Source organism: Populus nigra, chromosome 1, assembly GCF_951802175.1.
Source record: "Populus nigra chromosome 1, ddPopNigr1.1, whole genome shotgun sequence".
Taxonomy (NCBI): domain Eukaryota; kingdom Viridiplantae; phylum Streptophyta; class Magnoliopsida; order Malpighiales; family Salicaceae; genus Populus; species Populus nigra.
Window position 1 is genome coordinate 34,162,607 of NC_084852.1, and position 13,226 is coordinate 34,175,832.

A 13,226-nucleotide genomic window follows, 5' to 3' on the forward strand; every position below is an offset into this window, starting at 1 on the left:
ATAAATAGTAACAGCCTAAAAGGTGTAACTCTACTGGTTAGATCCTAAGTTTACTTTTCAGAGGTCACCAGTTCGAGTGCCACAAACCTCAAGGCCACTAAAAGCTTACATGGTTGTTAACTTTAAGATTTCGGGGGATTAGTCGAGATACATGTAAGCTGGTCTGCACATCCACGATTGATAAAAAAAATAGTAACATAAACCTAACAACCACCACCATAATTATCTGATACGATAACACTAACACCATTACCATTGTATTGCTATAACTAAAACATGACTTCTCTAATCTCTACCTCCACTATTGCAACTATAACCACGTTCACTACAACAACTGATGTTATAACTAAGGAGCTTGGTAAGTAGGTAGAAGATTAAAAAAAAAAATGCTCCATTTGCTTTTTTTATTATTATTTTTTTTCAACATCTCACCTTTCTTTTTCTTTAACTTTTTTTTTCTTGTTTACTTTTTTCTCACTTGCCAACAAAATATTGAGAGACATGATGAGTTATTGACTTTGTGGTATTGAATATTGCAATCTTATATAAGTACTAACTAAATTTTCCAAATAACCCCTTATAAAAACCCAAGTTGTGTAAAAAAAATAAAGAAACAATAAAGAAAAAATGTTAAAAAAAAAATCTTAAGTAACATGACAACATAAAAAAAACATTAAATATGAAGTTGCAACCCAACCACGTTGTAGAATAATAAACAATTAGATGAGCTTGGGTGAATAATGGTTGGATAGTAATATCCCATCCTCATTTAGTTTTTTTTTTGTTATTTTTTACTTATAAATTGTTAATGTTAACTATTAATTATTAATTATCAATTGTTAGTTGTTAATGAATTATACAAACTAAAGTGAGAGGTTTTGAATGGTCATGTATGATCTCTTGTATTGATTTCTACCATTATACAGATGATAGCCTCATGTTTTTTTTTTTCAAAGTAAATGTTTTTTTTATTAGGATAACATTATACAATAGAAACCAAAATTAACGTATTTGGCATGAATAGACAAAATAACATGATTTGTAATATTATATAAATTTTAAATTATTTATCTTATCTGTCTATTTTGTGAAATTTGGGAAAATTCATTTTTTATATTTATTGTTGTCATTATTATTATTGTTTTCATTTATTTTGTTATACTATGTGAATGAAAAGGGGATAATAATACATAAAATAAGAACAATATCAATTTATATTTCTTGATTCAACATGTTTTATAAGTAAGACATGAAGTTCAATGTTCATAACCAATATCTTATCGGAATTTTCATAATTTGTTATTTTTTATTTTTTATTTAAAAATTTAATGTATTTTTTTTAATAATATTAACTCATAATATGTTTTTATAATGCTATATCTTTTCAGAGATACTAATTATTAGATTTGATTATTAACTTCACATAATATTGACATGCATTTTAAAAGATAAAAAGCATTCTTTTTCTAAGTAATTCTCTAATTTTTTTAGTTTAAAAAATAAACATTTGAAATTACTTTTATTTAACAATTTTTATTTGACTAAAATGATCAAATCATAAATGTAATAATTTTTATAATTATGATTTTTTTGAGTTTAGAAGGTTAATTGGTCAACTTGTTTACAATGAAAGAGTTAGATTAATAAATATGAATTGAATTGTTATTGTAGGAAGTTTTTTTTATATTAATTTTGATTTTTCCTTGTAATATCACACATCTCTCTTTTTTTTTTCAATATAAATTTTGTTTCCTTTGATATATATATATAAACGTGTAAAATAGTGTAGAAAAAATTACAATTTTGCCACTAATTAGAACATTATTTCCTCTAGTCATCGGGGAAAGGCTCAACGGGGTGGGTTGAGCGGATGCTGCCATCCATAACTAGCAGCGGCAGCTGATAGCATACACATTTGGCAATGTTTTCAACTTGGAAGGGCATTAGCGTCATTTGCGTACCGTAAGTGAAAATAACACACAATACTGGAAGAAAGACAAAAGATTCCACTGTAGAGAGGCAAGAGAAGAGAGCCACTGAACCACTGCACTGATCCTTTCTATCACAAATTCTCAATCAAGAAACCAAACACAAAGCCATGACCATGAGCTTCTCAATGGGAAGCTCTTATTTTTTACACTCTCACTTTCCTTCCTCCACTACTTCTTCTTCTTCTTCTTCCCAACCTGTTTCCTTTCATGTGAAGAACAACAGCAATAATAATGAAATGACCGGGAGGAGGAGAGTGGTTTCTGCTTGTATGGGTCAAGAGGATCCAAAGGACATTGTTTTCAGAAAGAAGAGAGCTGTTCTGTTTTTGGGTATTTCAGTTCTTCCTTTCTTGCACCTCAGGGCCAGAGCTCTTGAAGGTCTTGTTACAAGTGAGTTTAATTTCTTGGTTTTTGGTATTAGAAATATGTAGTTTTTTTCTTCATTTTATTTAATTGCTGTACATGGTCAAATGGGTTTTCTCTTTTCATACCATGTCTTCAATTAGTGGATAACAAGTGGTTTGATGCGAGTGCGCTCTTGCTTTCGATTATTACTTGGTTCTTGTATTTTATCTGGTGAAATGGGGGTCACATCTTGTCTTTAAATTGTTTATATTTTAGAGAAAGAAATTTATGGATTTGAAAATTCTAGTAATTGTATTTTGGCATTAGCTACATCTCTATGCAGCTTGGTGTTCTTACTTCTTGGTACCGGGCGGGCATGCATTTTTGAGTATGTCAATGCCTGCTGTGAGCATATATGCTGTAAATTGGTTTAGCTATGTCATCAGGAAACCTAGGAAGCAGTCACATGGATGAATAAAACAAGTTTATGATATTAACACCCCCCCCCCCCCCCCCCCCCCTCTCTCAGGGGCAAAACATCAACTCTGACAACTAAGAAATAGAAGTAACATCTACGTGTGTGAGCTCCTTGACCAATGAAGGGAATCGGGAGAACAATATGTGCGCGCTCTTTCACTTTTAGGAAGCTTAGCTAAGAGGCTGTTTGGTTATCGGTTTGTATGTGCTTTTCCGAAGTCTTTTTTTAGTGCATTTGAATGACTTCGATGCGGGAATGTCAAGTACAGTAGCAAACACAGATTAAGTGATGTGCTTCCTGATCACATATTCTAGGCATACGAGAAGACTGTGTTCTCTGAAGGAGGTATACATCTGTAGTAAATCCTCTAGATCTCTGCTGCCAAACAGAAGCTTGATCTGATTTCCCCTGTGAAACTGCATTTATCAGTTTTGAGCAATCAGTCTCCACAATCACTATTCCCAGTCCATGTCCCTCAGATGAAAAGACTGCATTCATTCCTGCTCTGTGGTTGTCTCCTGCCTTCTGTCTGTTTTGTGAACCATCAGTATGATCAAGTCTCATACTTGTATAGAATTATCATTATCAAAACCACAATTATGGAGATGGAAAATTGTGTGTGTGTATATATATGTATAAATGATTATTGTAAACTCAACAACAGTCTTTGTTTACATTCCATATTTTTACTTAATTTGAGAGCTTCCAATATCAAGAGAAAGAGAAGAGAAGTCCATTCGTAGTATGATTGTTATGAACCTGCTTTCCCTTTGTTTAGGCACTGGTTCACAGAGAAAGCCTAAAGCATGTTTAAAGGTTTTCAGTGAAAATAAAAATGTGTCTCTTTGTTGAAGAAACATGTTCACCTTTGGTGCCTTATTAACCTTTAATCCAGAAACCTGATTTTTCATCACACACCCATGCATTTGAAATTTCTTTGTCAAAATTCATCCTTTGAAACCTTCTATTTCTCTGCAGATATTACTGAATATAGAACTTCTTTGTGTGACATCAAACCTCTTACTACCTTGCACGTTTGTGTTTGAGTTCTAGGAAAATTACTTGGTTGATAGTTTTGTTGGCTTTTACCTTATTTTTGAATTTGTTTATATAACATCTAGAGACCAAAGATATTCTCAAATCATGCGTTATTCTTTCTTACTTTTTTATTTATTCAATTTGTGTTGTGGATGTTGTGTGAATAAGCTTCTATTTTGATGAGAATTTCCTATATGTAGGACAGAAAGAAGAAATTTGGGAGGAGAGGAGAGAAGAAACTGGAGAGAAACTAGAGGAACAGAAAATGGGGAAACCATGAAGGAAACGAATGAGATAGGCAAGAATTTTTTGTCAATGCTCGAAGTTATTCTTTTAATAATAATAGTGTATATTATTAAAAATGAAAAGGAAGTACACAAAAGGAATTGGATATCCTCCAAAAGAAGATACATAAGCTAGGAATTAACAAAAAACCAAAATGAAGATAAAAGGGCACTCTGGTTTTACTGAATTGTAGCTAAGGAAATATCTCAAAAAGTTTCAAAACTTTACACCATGTAGGCATTGCTATCTCACCTATAACAGCTGTTTGGAGAGGTGATTCACAGATTCTTGTGTTCTGCTCTGTCTAAAATCTAATAACTTAAGATGACAACAAAACATGAAAGATTTCCGTAAATCCACCCTTCCTTTTCCTTCCCAAAACCCACTAAGTACATCAACAACAAATCTTCAATTCTACTCAAGGACCACCACTGCTCTCAAAGGCAAAAAGTGTGTTCATATCCCAAGAAAAGATGAGAAAAACAAAATAACTTTCTTTTCCCCAATTAAGAGATATAGCAAGCCTTGTGAAGCCTCCTCATTTTCAAAAGTCAGTGTTGATCTTATCAAGCACCACTGTCCAAGTGAATGCCTTAATCTTACATGGAAAATGAATGTCAAGGTATTTGAGATTGAAAAGGCTCGCAAGAAAAAAAGTATTGGACCTCTCCGAAGTCTAGAATTTGAAGAAGTACAATGATATCTTGTGTTTCCTTGTTATTCATGGGACCGGGAAAAAAGAGATTCCAAATGATCGCACTTTGTCCTTGTAAAATTTAGAGAATGGAAGATTGTGTGATTTATGTATCTTCCCTCTCATATATCCTCTTCTAATGAAGGAAAGAAATGAGTAGACACAGTGATATCAATTTTTTTTTGGCTTATATGAATGACAGAAGAGCCAACTTTACATCCCACTCCCTCCCATTAGAGTGAAGGCCATGGTTTACTAAATGCTCAGTCATTTAGCAATTGTTGTCTTAAAATGCAATAATGGATTTCCTTATCAAAAGCCCCATTCCCTACAGGGATCCTAAGTAGGAAAACCAAAATCCACAACATGATAGCTTTAACAGATAAAAGAACTCCTTACCAAGTAAAAATCTTTAATAATTAAACATCAGCCTGAGATGTCTTGCTTCCTTCTCCTTCAATGTCGAACACACATGAATGCTGAATGATCTAGGAAGTCTTGTGGGATTAAGTGAAAAGAGGTGGAGGTTTAAGCTTAGTCACAGAAAGGCATGAAGAATGAAGTACATGCCACGTATTGTCTCTGATATAGGTCTTGAGTGTCCCGCATGATTTTCTGTTTTTCTTGGAGGAGTAGTTTTTCATCATTACCACTATTGTTTTTGCTGTCTTATGAAGCATGCCTGTCTTTTTATTGATTAAGCATTTGTTTGTCTTACTTCAGAAGAAGCTACACTCATGGCACCAGGGGAGGACCAAAAAGAAGAGGTTTTGATCTGTGCTTCATATTTGAATAAATCCTTACCATTTATTTTAAAGATTGCAATAGTGAGATTGGAAATTTTTTAAATTGAGCTGTCTTTGTGAACAGCTAGCAATTCAAAGATACACACCGCCAAATCCCTTTTTGTCTCTCCTGAATGGCCTCGGCATATTTGGTACTGGTGTGCTTGGTGCGCTCTATGCATTGGCTCAGAAGGAAAAGAAAGCTACTGATAAAACAGTAGAATCTGTAAGTCACTGTTGACCTTTTCTTTGAAGTTCTTTTTACACCCTGATTTTACTAGGATTCATTTGGACTTTCAAAGGGGAAAAATGCCCTGTATTTTCTCCTTAGGTTAGGAGGTTACAAAGTCTAACTATTTCTTTAACACATGCACTGGTTGGGCACAGATGATATCTAAACTGAAAGAAAAGGAAGCTACCATTGAATCCTTGGAGAAAAACTTTGAATCAAAGCTATTAAATGAACAGGAAGAACAGATGAAGCAACGGAAGAAGGCAAAGGAAGAACAACAGTTTTTATTGAGCCAGCTAAACTCGGCAAACAGTATAATCGCAGGGTTAGGACAGGAGCTAAAAAATGAGAAAAGAATAATTGAGGAGCTTAGAGTTCAAGCAGAGGGTCTAGAAACCAACCTCTCAAAAGCTGGGGAAGATAAAAAAGCTCTTGAACAACTGTTGAAGGAAAAACTCAGCATGATTGAAGCCTTACAAGATAAGATCAGCTTGCTTAGTTCGGAGATCAAGGACAAGGAATATAATGCTCAAAATCTCAGCTCTTCACTTGCTGAAAAGGAATTGGAGCTAAAGAACTTGAATTACACGCATGAGCAAACAAATGGTGAACTAGCGAAAGCATGCTCAGAGATCAAAGGATTGAAAGATGAACTACTGAAAAACAAGAAGGAACTAGAAATGAGGAATTCTGTGGTGGATGAATTAAATTCAAAGATCAGTTCTTTAATTGTTGAGAGAGATGAATCTAGTAGGCAGCTTAATACTATTCAGGAGGAGTACAATGATCTGAAATCGTCCTCTGAAAAGAAGGCTGCCCTGGATGCTACACTATTGAGAGAGAGAGAATATGAGCTTCACGTGCTGAAGGAGAAGCTTGAGGTTGCTTTGAATGAAGCAAGTGGTAACCAAGCAAGGATTGAGGACTTGACTCGGGAAAGGAATGATTTGAGAAGAATGCTTGATGATGAAGTGAGCAATGCCAAGAATCTAACAGATGAGCTCCATATCACCCAGGAAGCCCTTGAGAAGTTGAGAGAGGAGGCCTCTGATCTGTCAGAACAGCTCGAGCATTCACAAAACCAGTGCACTGAGCTTCAGGCTGAGGTCTCAAGGATTCTGGCTGAGTTTGCTGAAGTTACAGAAACCCTGCAGAAGAGTGTTGAGAAGGCAAAACAAAGTGGTGAGTTGTTAGCCAGTGAGCTTACAGCAATGAAGGAACAATTGAGGAAAACTAAAGAGGAGCTGCAAGTTATGTCACAAGATCTGGAAATGGTGACTGAAAATCGTGATAGCTTACAAAAGGAGTTGGTAGATGCGTACAAGAAAGCAGAAGTCGCAGCCAATGAATTAAAAGCAGAGAAGAATATAGTTTCTTCTTTGAATAAAGAATTGCAGAACTTGGAGAAGCAAATGTTGAAGGACAAGGAGTCAAGAAAATCACTTGAAACAGATCTAGAAGATGCCACTAAATCCCTTGATGAGATGAACCGAAATGCTTTGATACTTTCTGGAGAGCTGGAGACGGCTAATTCTCGGATTTCTAGCCTTGAAGACGAGAAGCAGGTGCTTTACAAATCCCTAACTGAGCAGAAGAATGCAGCCAAAGAGGCCCAAGAGAATATGGAAGATGCTCATAACATTGTGGTGAGGCTAGGGAAGGAAAGGGAGGGTTTGGACAAAAAGGGAAAGAAACTTGAAGAAGAATTGGCATCTGCTAAGGGTGAAATATTGCGATTAAGGAGTAAAATAAATTCTTCAAACACTGCTGTAAATGAACAGGAGAGACAGAAAACCGAAGCTGAAAACTTGCGATCAAGGAGTAAAACAACAAATTCATCGAGCACTGTTGTAAATGAAGAGAAGTCAGAGGGAACTGAAGCTGAAGAGAAGGTCACAGTGAATGCAAAGAAAAGTGGTAGAACTAGAAGGAGAAGGGCTAGTTCGGAATGAAGTAGTGCCTGATATGTTGCCATGATAGTTTTGTTTGTTGAGCTGTTTCTTTGTTTTTACGCCCTTCCCCTACGATATATATATATATATTTTTCCTGTAAACCAAGTTGTTGTATGAATGTGATCCCGAGGCATAACATTGAGGAAATTCTTGTTCGTAATCTCCGTTTACTGTGTCCAATTGCTTTTACTTGTTAAAGTTGAATTCAATCCTGTGATCTGCAGGATCATCATATTGTGATTTTGAATACATGTTCTATTATTTAAATATGATAATTTACAACAGATCTTGGTAGAAAATAAAACAAATTAATGAATGGTTTTTATGTCTCGTAACCTTATTATGGGGCTGTCAACCTGGGTTGCCAGTGCCAACAGGCATACTAAATGTTCTTAACTTGACGTAGAATATTTAATAGATTAATGTGTTTCACTTTTTTTTTTAAGGAATCTCATGCATTGAATCACTGATTTTTATTTTTATTTTTATTTTTTATTTTTTATTTTAAGAAACCTTTAAATTCTCCTCTCACCTATTACCCAGACCCAGAAAGGGCAGCAGCCAGACTGCCAGAGGGTGCAACTGGCTCGTTGCCGGTTGAAGCTAGTTAGTTTAGTTGGGTTCATTTTGTTAGTGGTTGAATTTATTTATTTTTATAAAAGTTTAATTTTTTTATTTTAATTAATTTTTTTAAATTGTTTTAATGTTATATTAAAAATAAATTTTAAAAAATAAAAAATAAATTATTTTAATATATTTTTATATAAAAAATACTTTGAAAAATCTCTTTTTATATATTTGATAAAATGGTACAAGTTGCAGGCTTTTTTTTAAAAAAAATTAATATTAATATATTAAAACTACCAAAAAAAATCTAAAACTAGCAATTTAATAATTTTACCAGTAAAATATATTTTAAAACACATTTTAAATAACGAATTAAACAAGAAAATAAAGAACAAACTAGCACTCTCCCTCGTTTTTTCTCCCCCTCTCTTTTGCACTGTATAGATAATAAAATAAAAAGTGAAAAACAGTAACAGGAAGAGAGAGAGAGAGAGAGCCTCTCAAGTCTTTTTCTTAAAATCGAACAAAAATTGAAGAAGCAGAAGGATTGTTTCTTCTTGAATTTTATCTTGAACGGCCCTTCTTTTCCCTCGTCTATTTAAAAATAAAAAAATATAAGGTTTCAAATCTCTTAAACAGAATTTCAATTGCTCAATCGGATCTGATATTTCTACTCGCCAAATCAACCAACCGTTTCTTTAATGTTATAAATCTGGAAAATAGAATTAATTATATATAAATAGGGTTGTTTGATTTTTGGTTAGAAAAAGAGTCGTCATGTTCTATGGTGCAGAGGTATGGGATCCATGGCTAATAGCAGCCCAAATCGTATGCCTTCAGTGCCTTTACTACCTCACTCTTGGTTTCTTTTTATCTTTTCTTGTTGGCACTCGCGTCTCTCGCTTGACTCTCGTTTATTTCTTTGATTTCGCCACTATCACTACCTCTACTGTCACCGGTCGCTGTGTCATTGCCTCCCTTCTCCCTTCCTCCTTTGCTGGGTAATTCAATTTATGTTATACTTAGTTTTTTTTTTCTTAATTGGGTTTTGTTTTGCCTCTTAATTGTTGTTGTTTTGCCTCTTTTTTTGTGTGTATATTTTTGTTTTTATGTAGAGCTAGGTATATGCTGTATTTGATAGAGAGGTCAAAGAAGTGCTTAGATTTTTCAGCCACCCTCTTTATCATCCATTTGTTTATATGCATCATATATGGAGGCTGGCCTTCCTCGATAACATGGTGGGTCGTTAATGGTACTGGGTTTGCTGTGATGGCCTTGCTTGGTAAATATTTGTGTAGCAAGCGTGAACTCCGAGAGATTCCCATTTCGCGATATCGATCCAGTAAGAAATCTCTGCACATGTTAAATAAACTTCTTAAAAAGAACCTTATCTGTGAAATGCCGTTGTGCTTCATTTCTTTTTCTAGTTTTCATAGAGTGGTTTGTGCCTTTGGGGAGTAAATAAAGTACAGTTTTGAGTTACTTGGACCGAAGTGCTCAATGAACTTGTTTATGCTCATTTATTTAGCAATTCTGCTGGTGTTAACAGTAATTTGGTTGTGAAATGCGGGTTAGATTTGGCTTAAGTGCACAAATAAACAGGCTTTCAGTGGCAAATGTTTAATTTTCTGTTCAATGAATGTATACTGATACGTTTGAAAGCTCGTTCTACATCCACATGCATGTTGCGCCAACTGCTTATTTAGTTTGTTTTTAGGTCTTTCCCCATGCTCTTAGAGCAGTTTCGACTGTGAGGAATGTAGTGGGAAATGATTTAGTTTAAAGATTGAACGTAAGGATAAACTGCGTGTTGATCAAGCAATACATTTGTTTTACTTTTTTAACTATTAATTCAATCTCTTTCCACAACTTTTTGGTTTTTATTGTCTCTGTGATATATTTATTGTTTAAGGTGATAGCCTAGCTCATTCTTACCATTCATATGGCTACAAAGTTATGCATTATGAAGTGATACCATCCTGAAATTAGTTTCTACCTAAAATTTTAACAAGTTCTGATATCAACTGGTTATTGTGCTTGGTTTTGATTCTGAATCGATTAATACTGATTGGTGGGAATTTTATTTCTTGTTTTACTCCAAATGTGAGCCAATATGGATACTGGTTTGTCTCTTGCAGTATCATCTTTTATACCAATTCCTTTTCACCATTATCAGAGAATTAATAACCCTAACTGACCTCATCCTTCTTTTTCACAGTTTGCCTTGCTATCCTATCAGCATGCATGTCTAATGCGGCTGCTTTTTTTCATTCTCTCCTTTTGCTTTCTAATTTTTGTTCTTTCAGAAATAATAATCTCAGACTATTTGCCTGCAGATGTTTGACCAACAAGAGAAGTCAACATGAAGAAAAGTTTTTTTTTCTGGGAGCACAATGGTGCTTATTCACAGCTTTCAAGGAGCTTCGGTAACCTGTGTGACGTTTGAGGGATATCAATCTAGACTGTGATGGTGATAGTAAGGGATATATAATCAGTTAAATTCTGTGCTGGTGGTGATGATGGAGAATGACCAAAGAAATTTGAAGATGGTTCTCAAATGACATGAAGACGGATCACATGAGAGTGGGTACGCATTGTATCAGGAAACTCTTAATTTACAGTTTTAGATGGTTCTTGGAAAAGTTGATGCTTGTTTTCTTCTAGTATTGCTTTCTGGTATAGCGTTGTATTTTGATATGACAAATGTTTGAGTTTCCATGCATGTCCATGAACTAAAAGAAATTTGTTGTATCATGAGACATCTTTACACGCCCAGTAGGCCAATATCATTGCACTGGAATCACTGTAACTTTACTTCTTTTTTTACCTTCTCTTTTCTATGATCATGTGGCCATAGTTCATCAATCAGACTTAGATTCCTGTCCCCTTGGTGTTTAAGCACTCGGAGATATAATTCTGTACAATAGGTCCTGTTTTCAAGGAAGCTAGCTACAATAGGTTTGTTTTCAGCCTGAATGACTTGCTGGCTTTGGTTTCTAGGTGACCATCTTGCAACGTCGGCCTTGGTTTCCTAGGTTGCATTGCTGTTTGAGGTCTGGGAACCTTGCTGGCTTTGGTTTCTAGGTGACCATCTTGCAACTTCGGCCTTGGTTTCCTAGGTTGCATTGCTGTTTGAGGTCTGGGAACCTTATACTTTGTTCCCTCTGTGTCTGCATATATGCTGTTGTATTCATGGCATGCACCATTTCCCTTACTGATGGGTTCAGGTTCATGGGGAAGTGCATTTGATGCACACCTCCATAACATTTTCTCAACACTCTTGGTTATTTTGTCAAGCGAGCAAGCTTGAAGCTCACTTTATAGCAGAATGATTTAGCATAGCAGAAAAAGGGTGTGGTTCCAAACAAGCTCTTCCCGTCTCTGATCTTTTGTTTTCCTTTGCTCAAACAACCAAAGTCATAAACATTCAGGTGCTTGATACGATTGTGGAATGTTATCTTGCCATTAAGCTCTACATAAAGCCATGTCTTCAGAAGTACATTATCACATAGTTGACAAGTCCCCCAATATTGGATAAGTTGTTTTTTCTTTTCACCATGTTATGCTGCCATTCCAACAGAATGGTGGAGCTTGAGTCGATACTGCTGTATTCTGTCTTTTGTGTCATGAGCGGTTCAATCTGATATCGTTTTATCCTTTAGTGCAGCATTAAGTTCTTTTCTTCATTCTGTCTAGTACTAAAATATTCTTTGTTTAGCTTAAAACACAGTTCTCTTTCCTCGGAAGTGCTTTACGAAGTGTGCTTTTTTACATTAGTCAGGAGTTTGCGTTTAGCGAAGTGGATTAAGATTCTTGCAGTACCAAAGTAATCTAATTTCTCTTTTCTTCTTCCACTGGTATCAGTGAACATTATAATTTCTGGAACACTTGTCTGTTGATCGGTTAAACTGCCCTTTTTAATGACTGGTTTGAGCACGTTAAGAAACAAGAAAGTACAAAGGTAAATTAAGGAGGCTTTCGCTGATATATTGTCTATGCCTTGGCATTTGTGAAAGTAATTTTAGCCGGGTCTTTTTTATATGCATTTCAAGTGTTCTTTACCTGCTAAAAAAACTCCAAATCATAAAATACAAACGCTTGTTGCCATTGTTGTCTCAAAAATATTAAGATTGCAATTGAAACTCGGTGATGTTTTTGTTTAGTTCTGTTACAGTAATTGCTCCAACTTGGAAATCATGATAGGAAAGAACTGAGCAGTGAAGGAATCCCCTTCCTTTGTTTGATTTCCAACAGGGTAACCCCACCCTTCTGTACTATTTATCTTTGAGTTTAGAATGGATTGTATTTGTATTTTAAAAGTATTTTTTAAATTTTAATTTTAGTTTATTTTTTATTATAAATTAATATTTTTTTTGATGTTCTTAAATTATTTAGATGTGTTAATATTAAAAATAATTTTAAAAAAATAAAAAATATATTATTTTAATATATTTTTACATAAAAAATATTTTAAAAAATAATCAAAACACCCTATAAATCATCCTAAGAGTGTGCTTAGATGGTGGCAAAACAACCTATGTGGACAACGGATTCCAAGTCGCAGTGAAGTCAGAGCATTACCCTTTAACTCTAGGCCCTAGAAATACGTTGCCTCAAGTTTGCTCAACCATGTTAAGCTTTATTACAATCTACTTAAATGCGAAAAGTGCAAATTTAAACTCTAATTTAGTATTGATTTTTACTTCCAAGTTAATCTAAATCTAAAAGGTATGAATAGAAAATAGTTTAAATATTTTTTATAGTGGTTGTTGCGAAACATGTTGTTCATATAAGATTTTTTTTTTTTTGACTTGGAGTAACTCAATTGTCTCTAGGTATTTCTTTTTCAAGATGCATT

General features: G+C 34.5%; 2 protein-coding genes across 4 annotated transcripts; both read left to right on the forward strand.

Annotated features, from left to right (window-relative positions):
- The first annotated feature begins 1,985 nt into the window (after positions 1-1,985).
- LOC133671667 (MAR-binding filament-like protein 1-1) lies at positions 1,986-7,961 on the forward strand. 3 transcript variants are annotated; one of them, XM_062092489.1, is made up of 5 exons: positions 1,986-2,381; positions 4,058-4,150; positions 5,555-5,598; positions 5,702-5,842; positions 6,004-7,961. In XM_062092489.1, exons 1-5 carry the CDS (start codon positions 2,099-2,101, stop codon positions 7,798-7,800), a joined length of 2,358 nt encoding a protein of 785 aa, XP_061948473.1. In that variant the 5' UTR covers positions 1,986-2,098; the 3' UTR covers positions 7,801-7,961. The 3 variants fall into 3 exon arrangements, with proteins under 3 accessions (XP_061948473.1, XP_061948489.1, XP_061948482.1); XM_062092505.1 differs by having other exon boundaries at positions 1,987-2,381; positions 4,053-4,150; XM_062092498.1 differs by lacking the exon at positions 4,058-4,150 and having other exon boundaries at positions 1,987-2,381.
- An 847-nt stretch (positions 7,962-8,808) lies between these two features.
- LOC133671702 (uncharacterized) lies at positions 8,809-11,177 on the forward strand. Its single transcript, XM_062092548.1, has 3 exons — positions 8,809-9,369; positions 9,484-9,710; positions 10,705-11,177. Exons 1-3 carry the CDS (start codon positions 9,146-9,148, stop codon positions 10,710-10,712), a joined length of 459 nt encoding a protein of 152 aa, XP_061948532.1. The 5' UTR covers positions 8,809-9,145; the 3' UTR covers positions 10,713-11,177.
- Positions 11,178-13,226: the final 2,049 nt, after the last annotated feature.

What these genes read in the sequence shown, in the direction of transcription:
- LOC133671667 (XM_062092489.1), top strand. Translation starts at nt 2,099, where the DNA reads ATGACCATGAGCTTCTCAATGGGAAGCTCTTATTTTTTACACTCTCAC. An exon ending in GAAGGAAACGAATGAGATAG is followed by an intron (nt 4,151 to 5,554) that starts GCAAGAATTTTT and finishes GTCTTACTTCAG; the next exon opens with AAGAAGCTACACTCATGGCA. An exon ending in CTGATAAAACAGTAGAATCT is followed by an intron (nt 5,843 to 6,003) that starts GTAAGTCACTGT and finishes GGTTGGGCACAG; the next exon opens with ATGATATCTAAACTGAAAGA.
- LOC133671702 (XM_062092548.1), top strand. Translation starts at nt 9,146, where the DNA reads ATGTTCTATGGTGCAGAGGTATGGGATCCATGGCTAATAGCAGCCCAA. An exon ending in CTCCCTTCCTCCTTTGCTGG is followed by an intron (nt 9,370 to 9,483) that starts GTAATTCAATTT and finishes GTTTTTATGTAG; the next exon opens with AGCTAGGTATATGCTGTATT.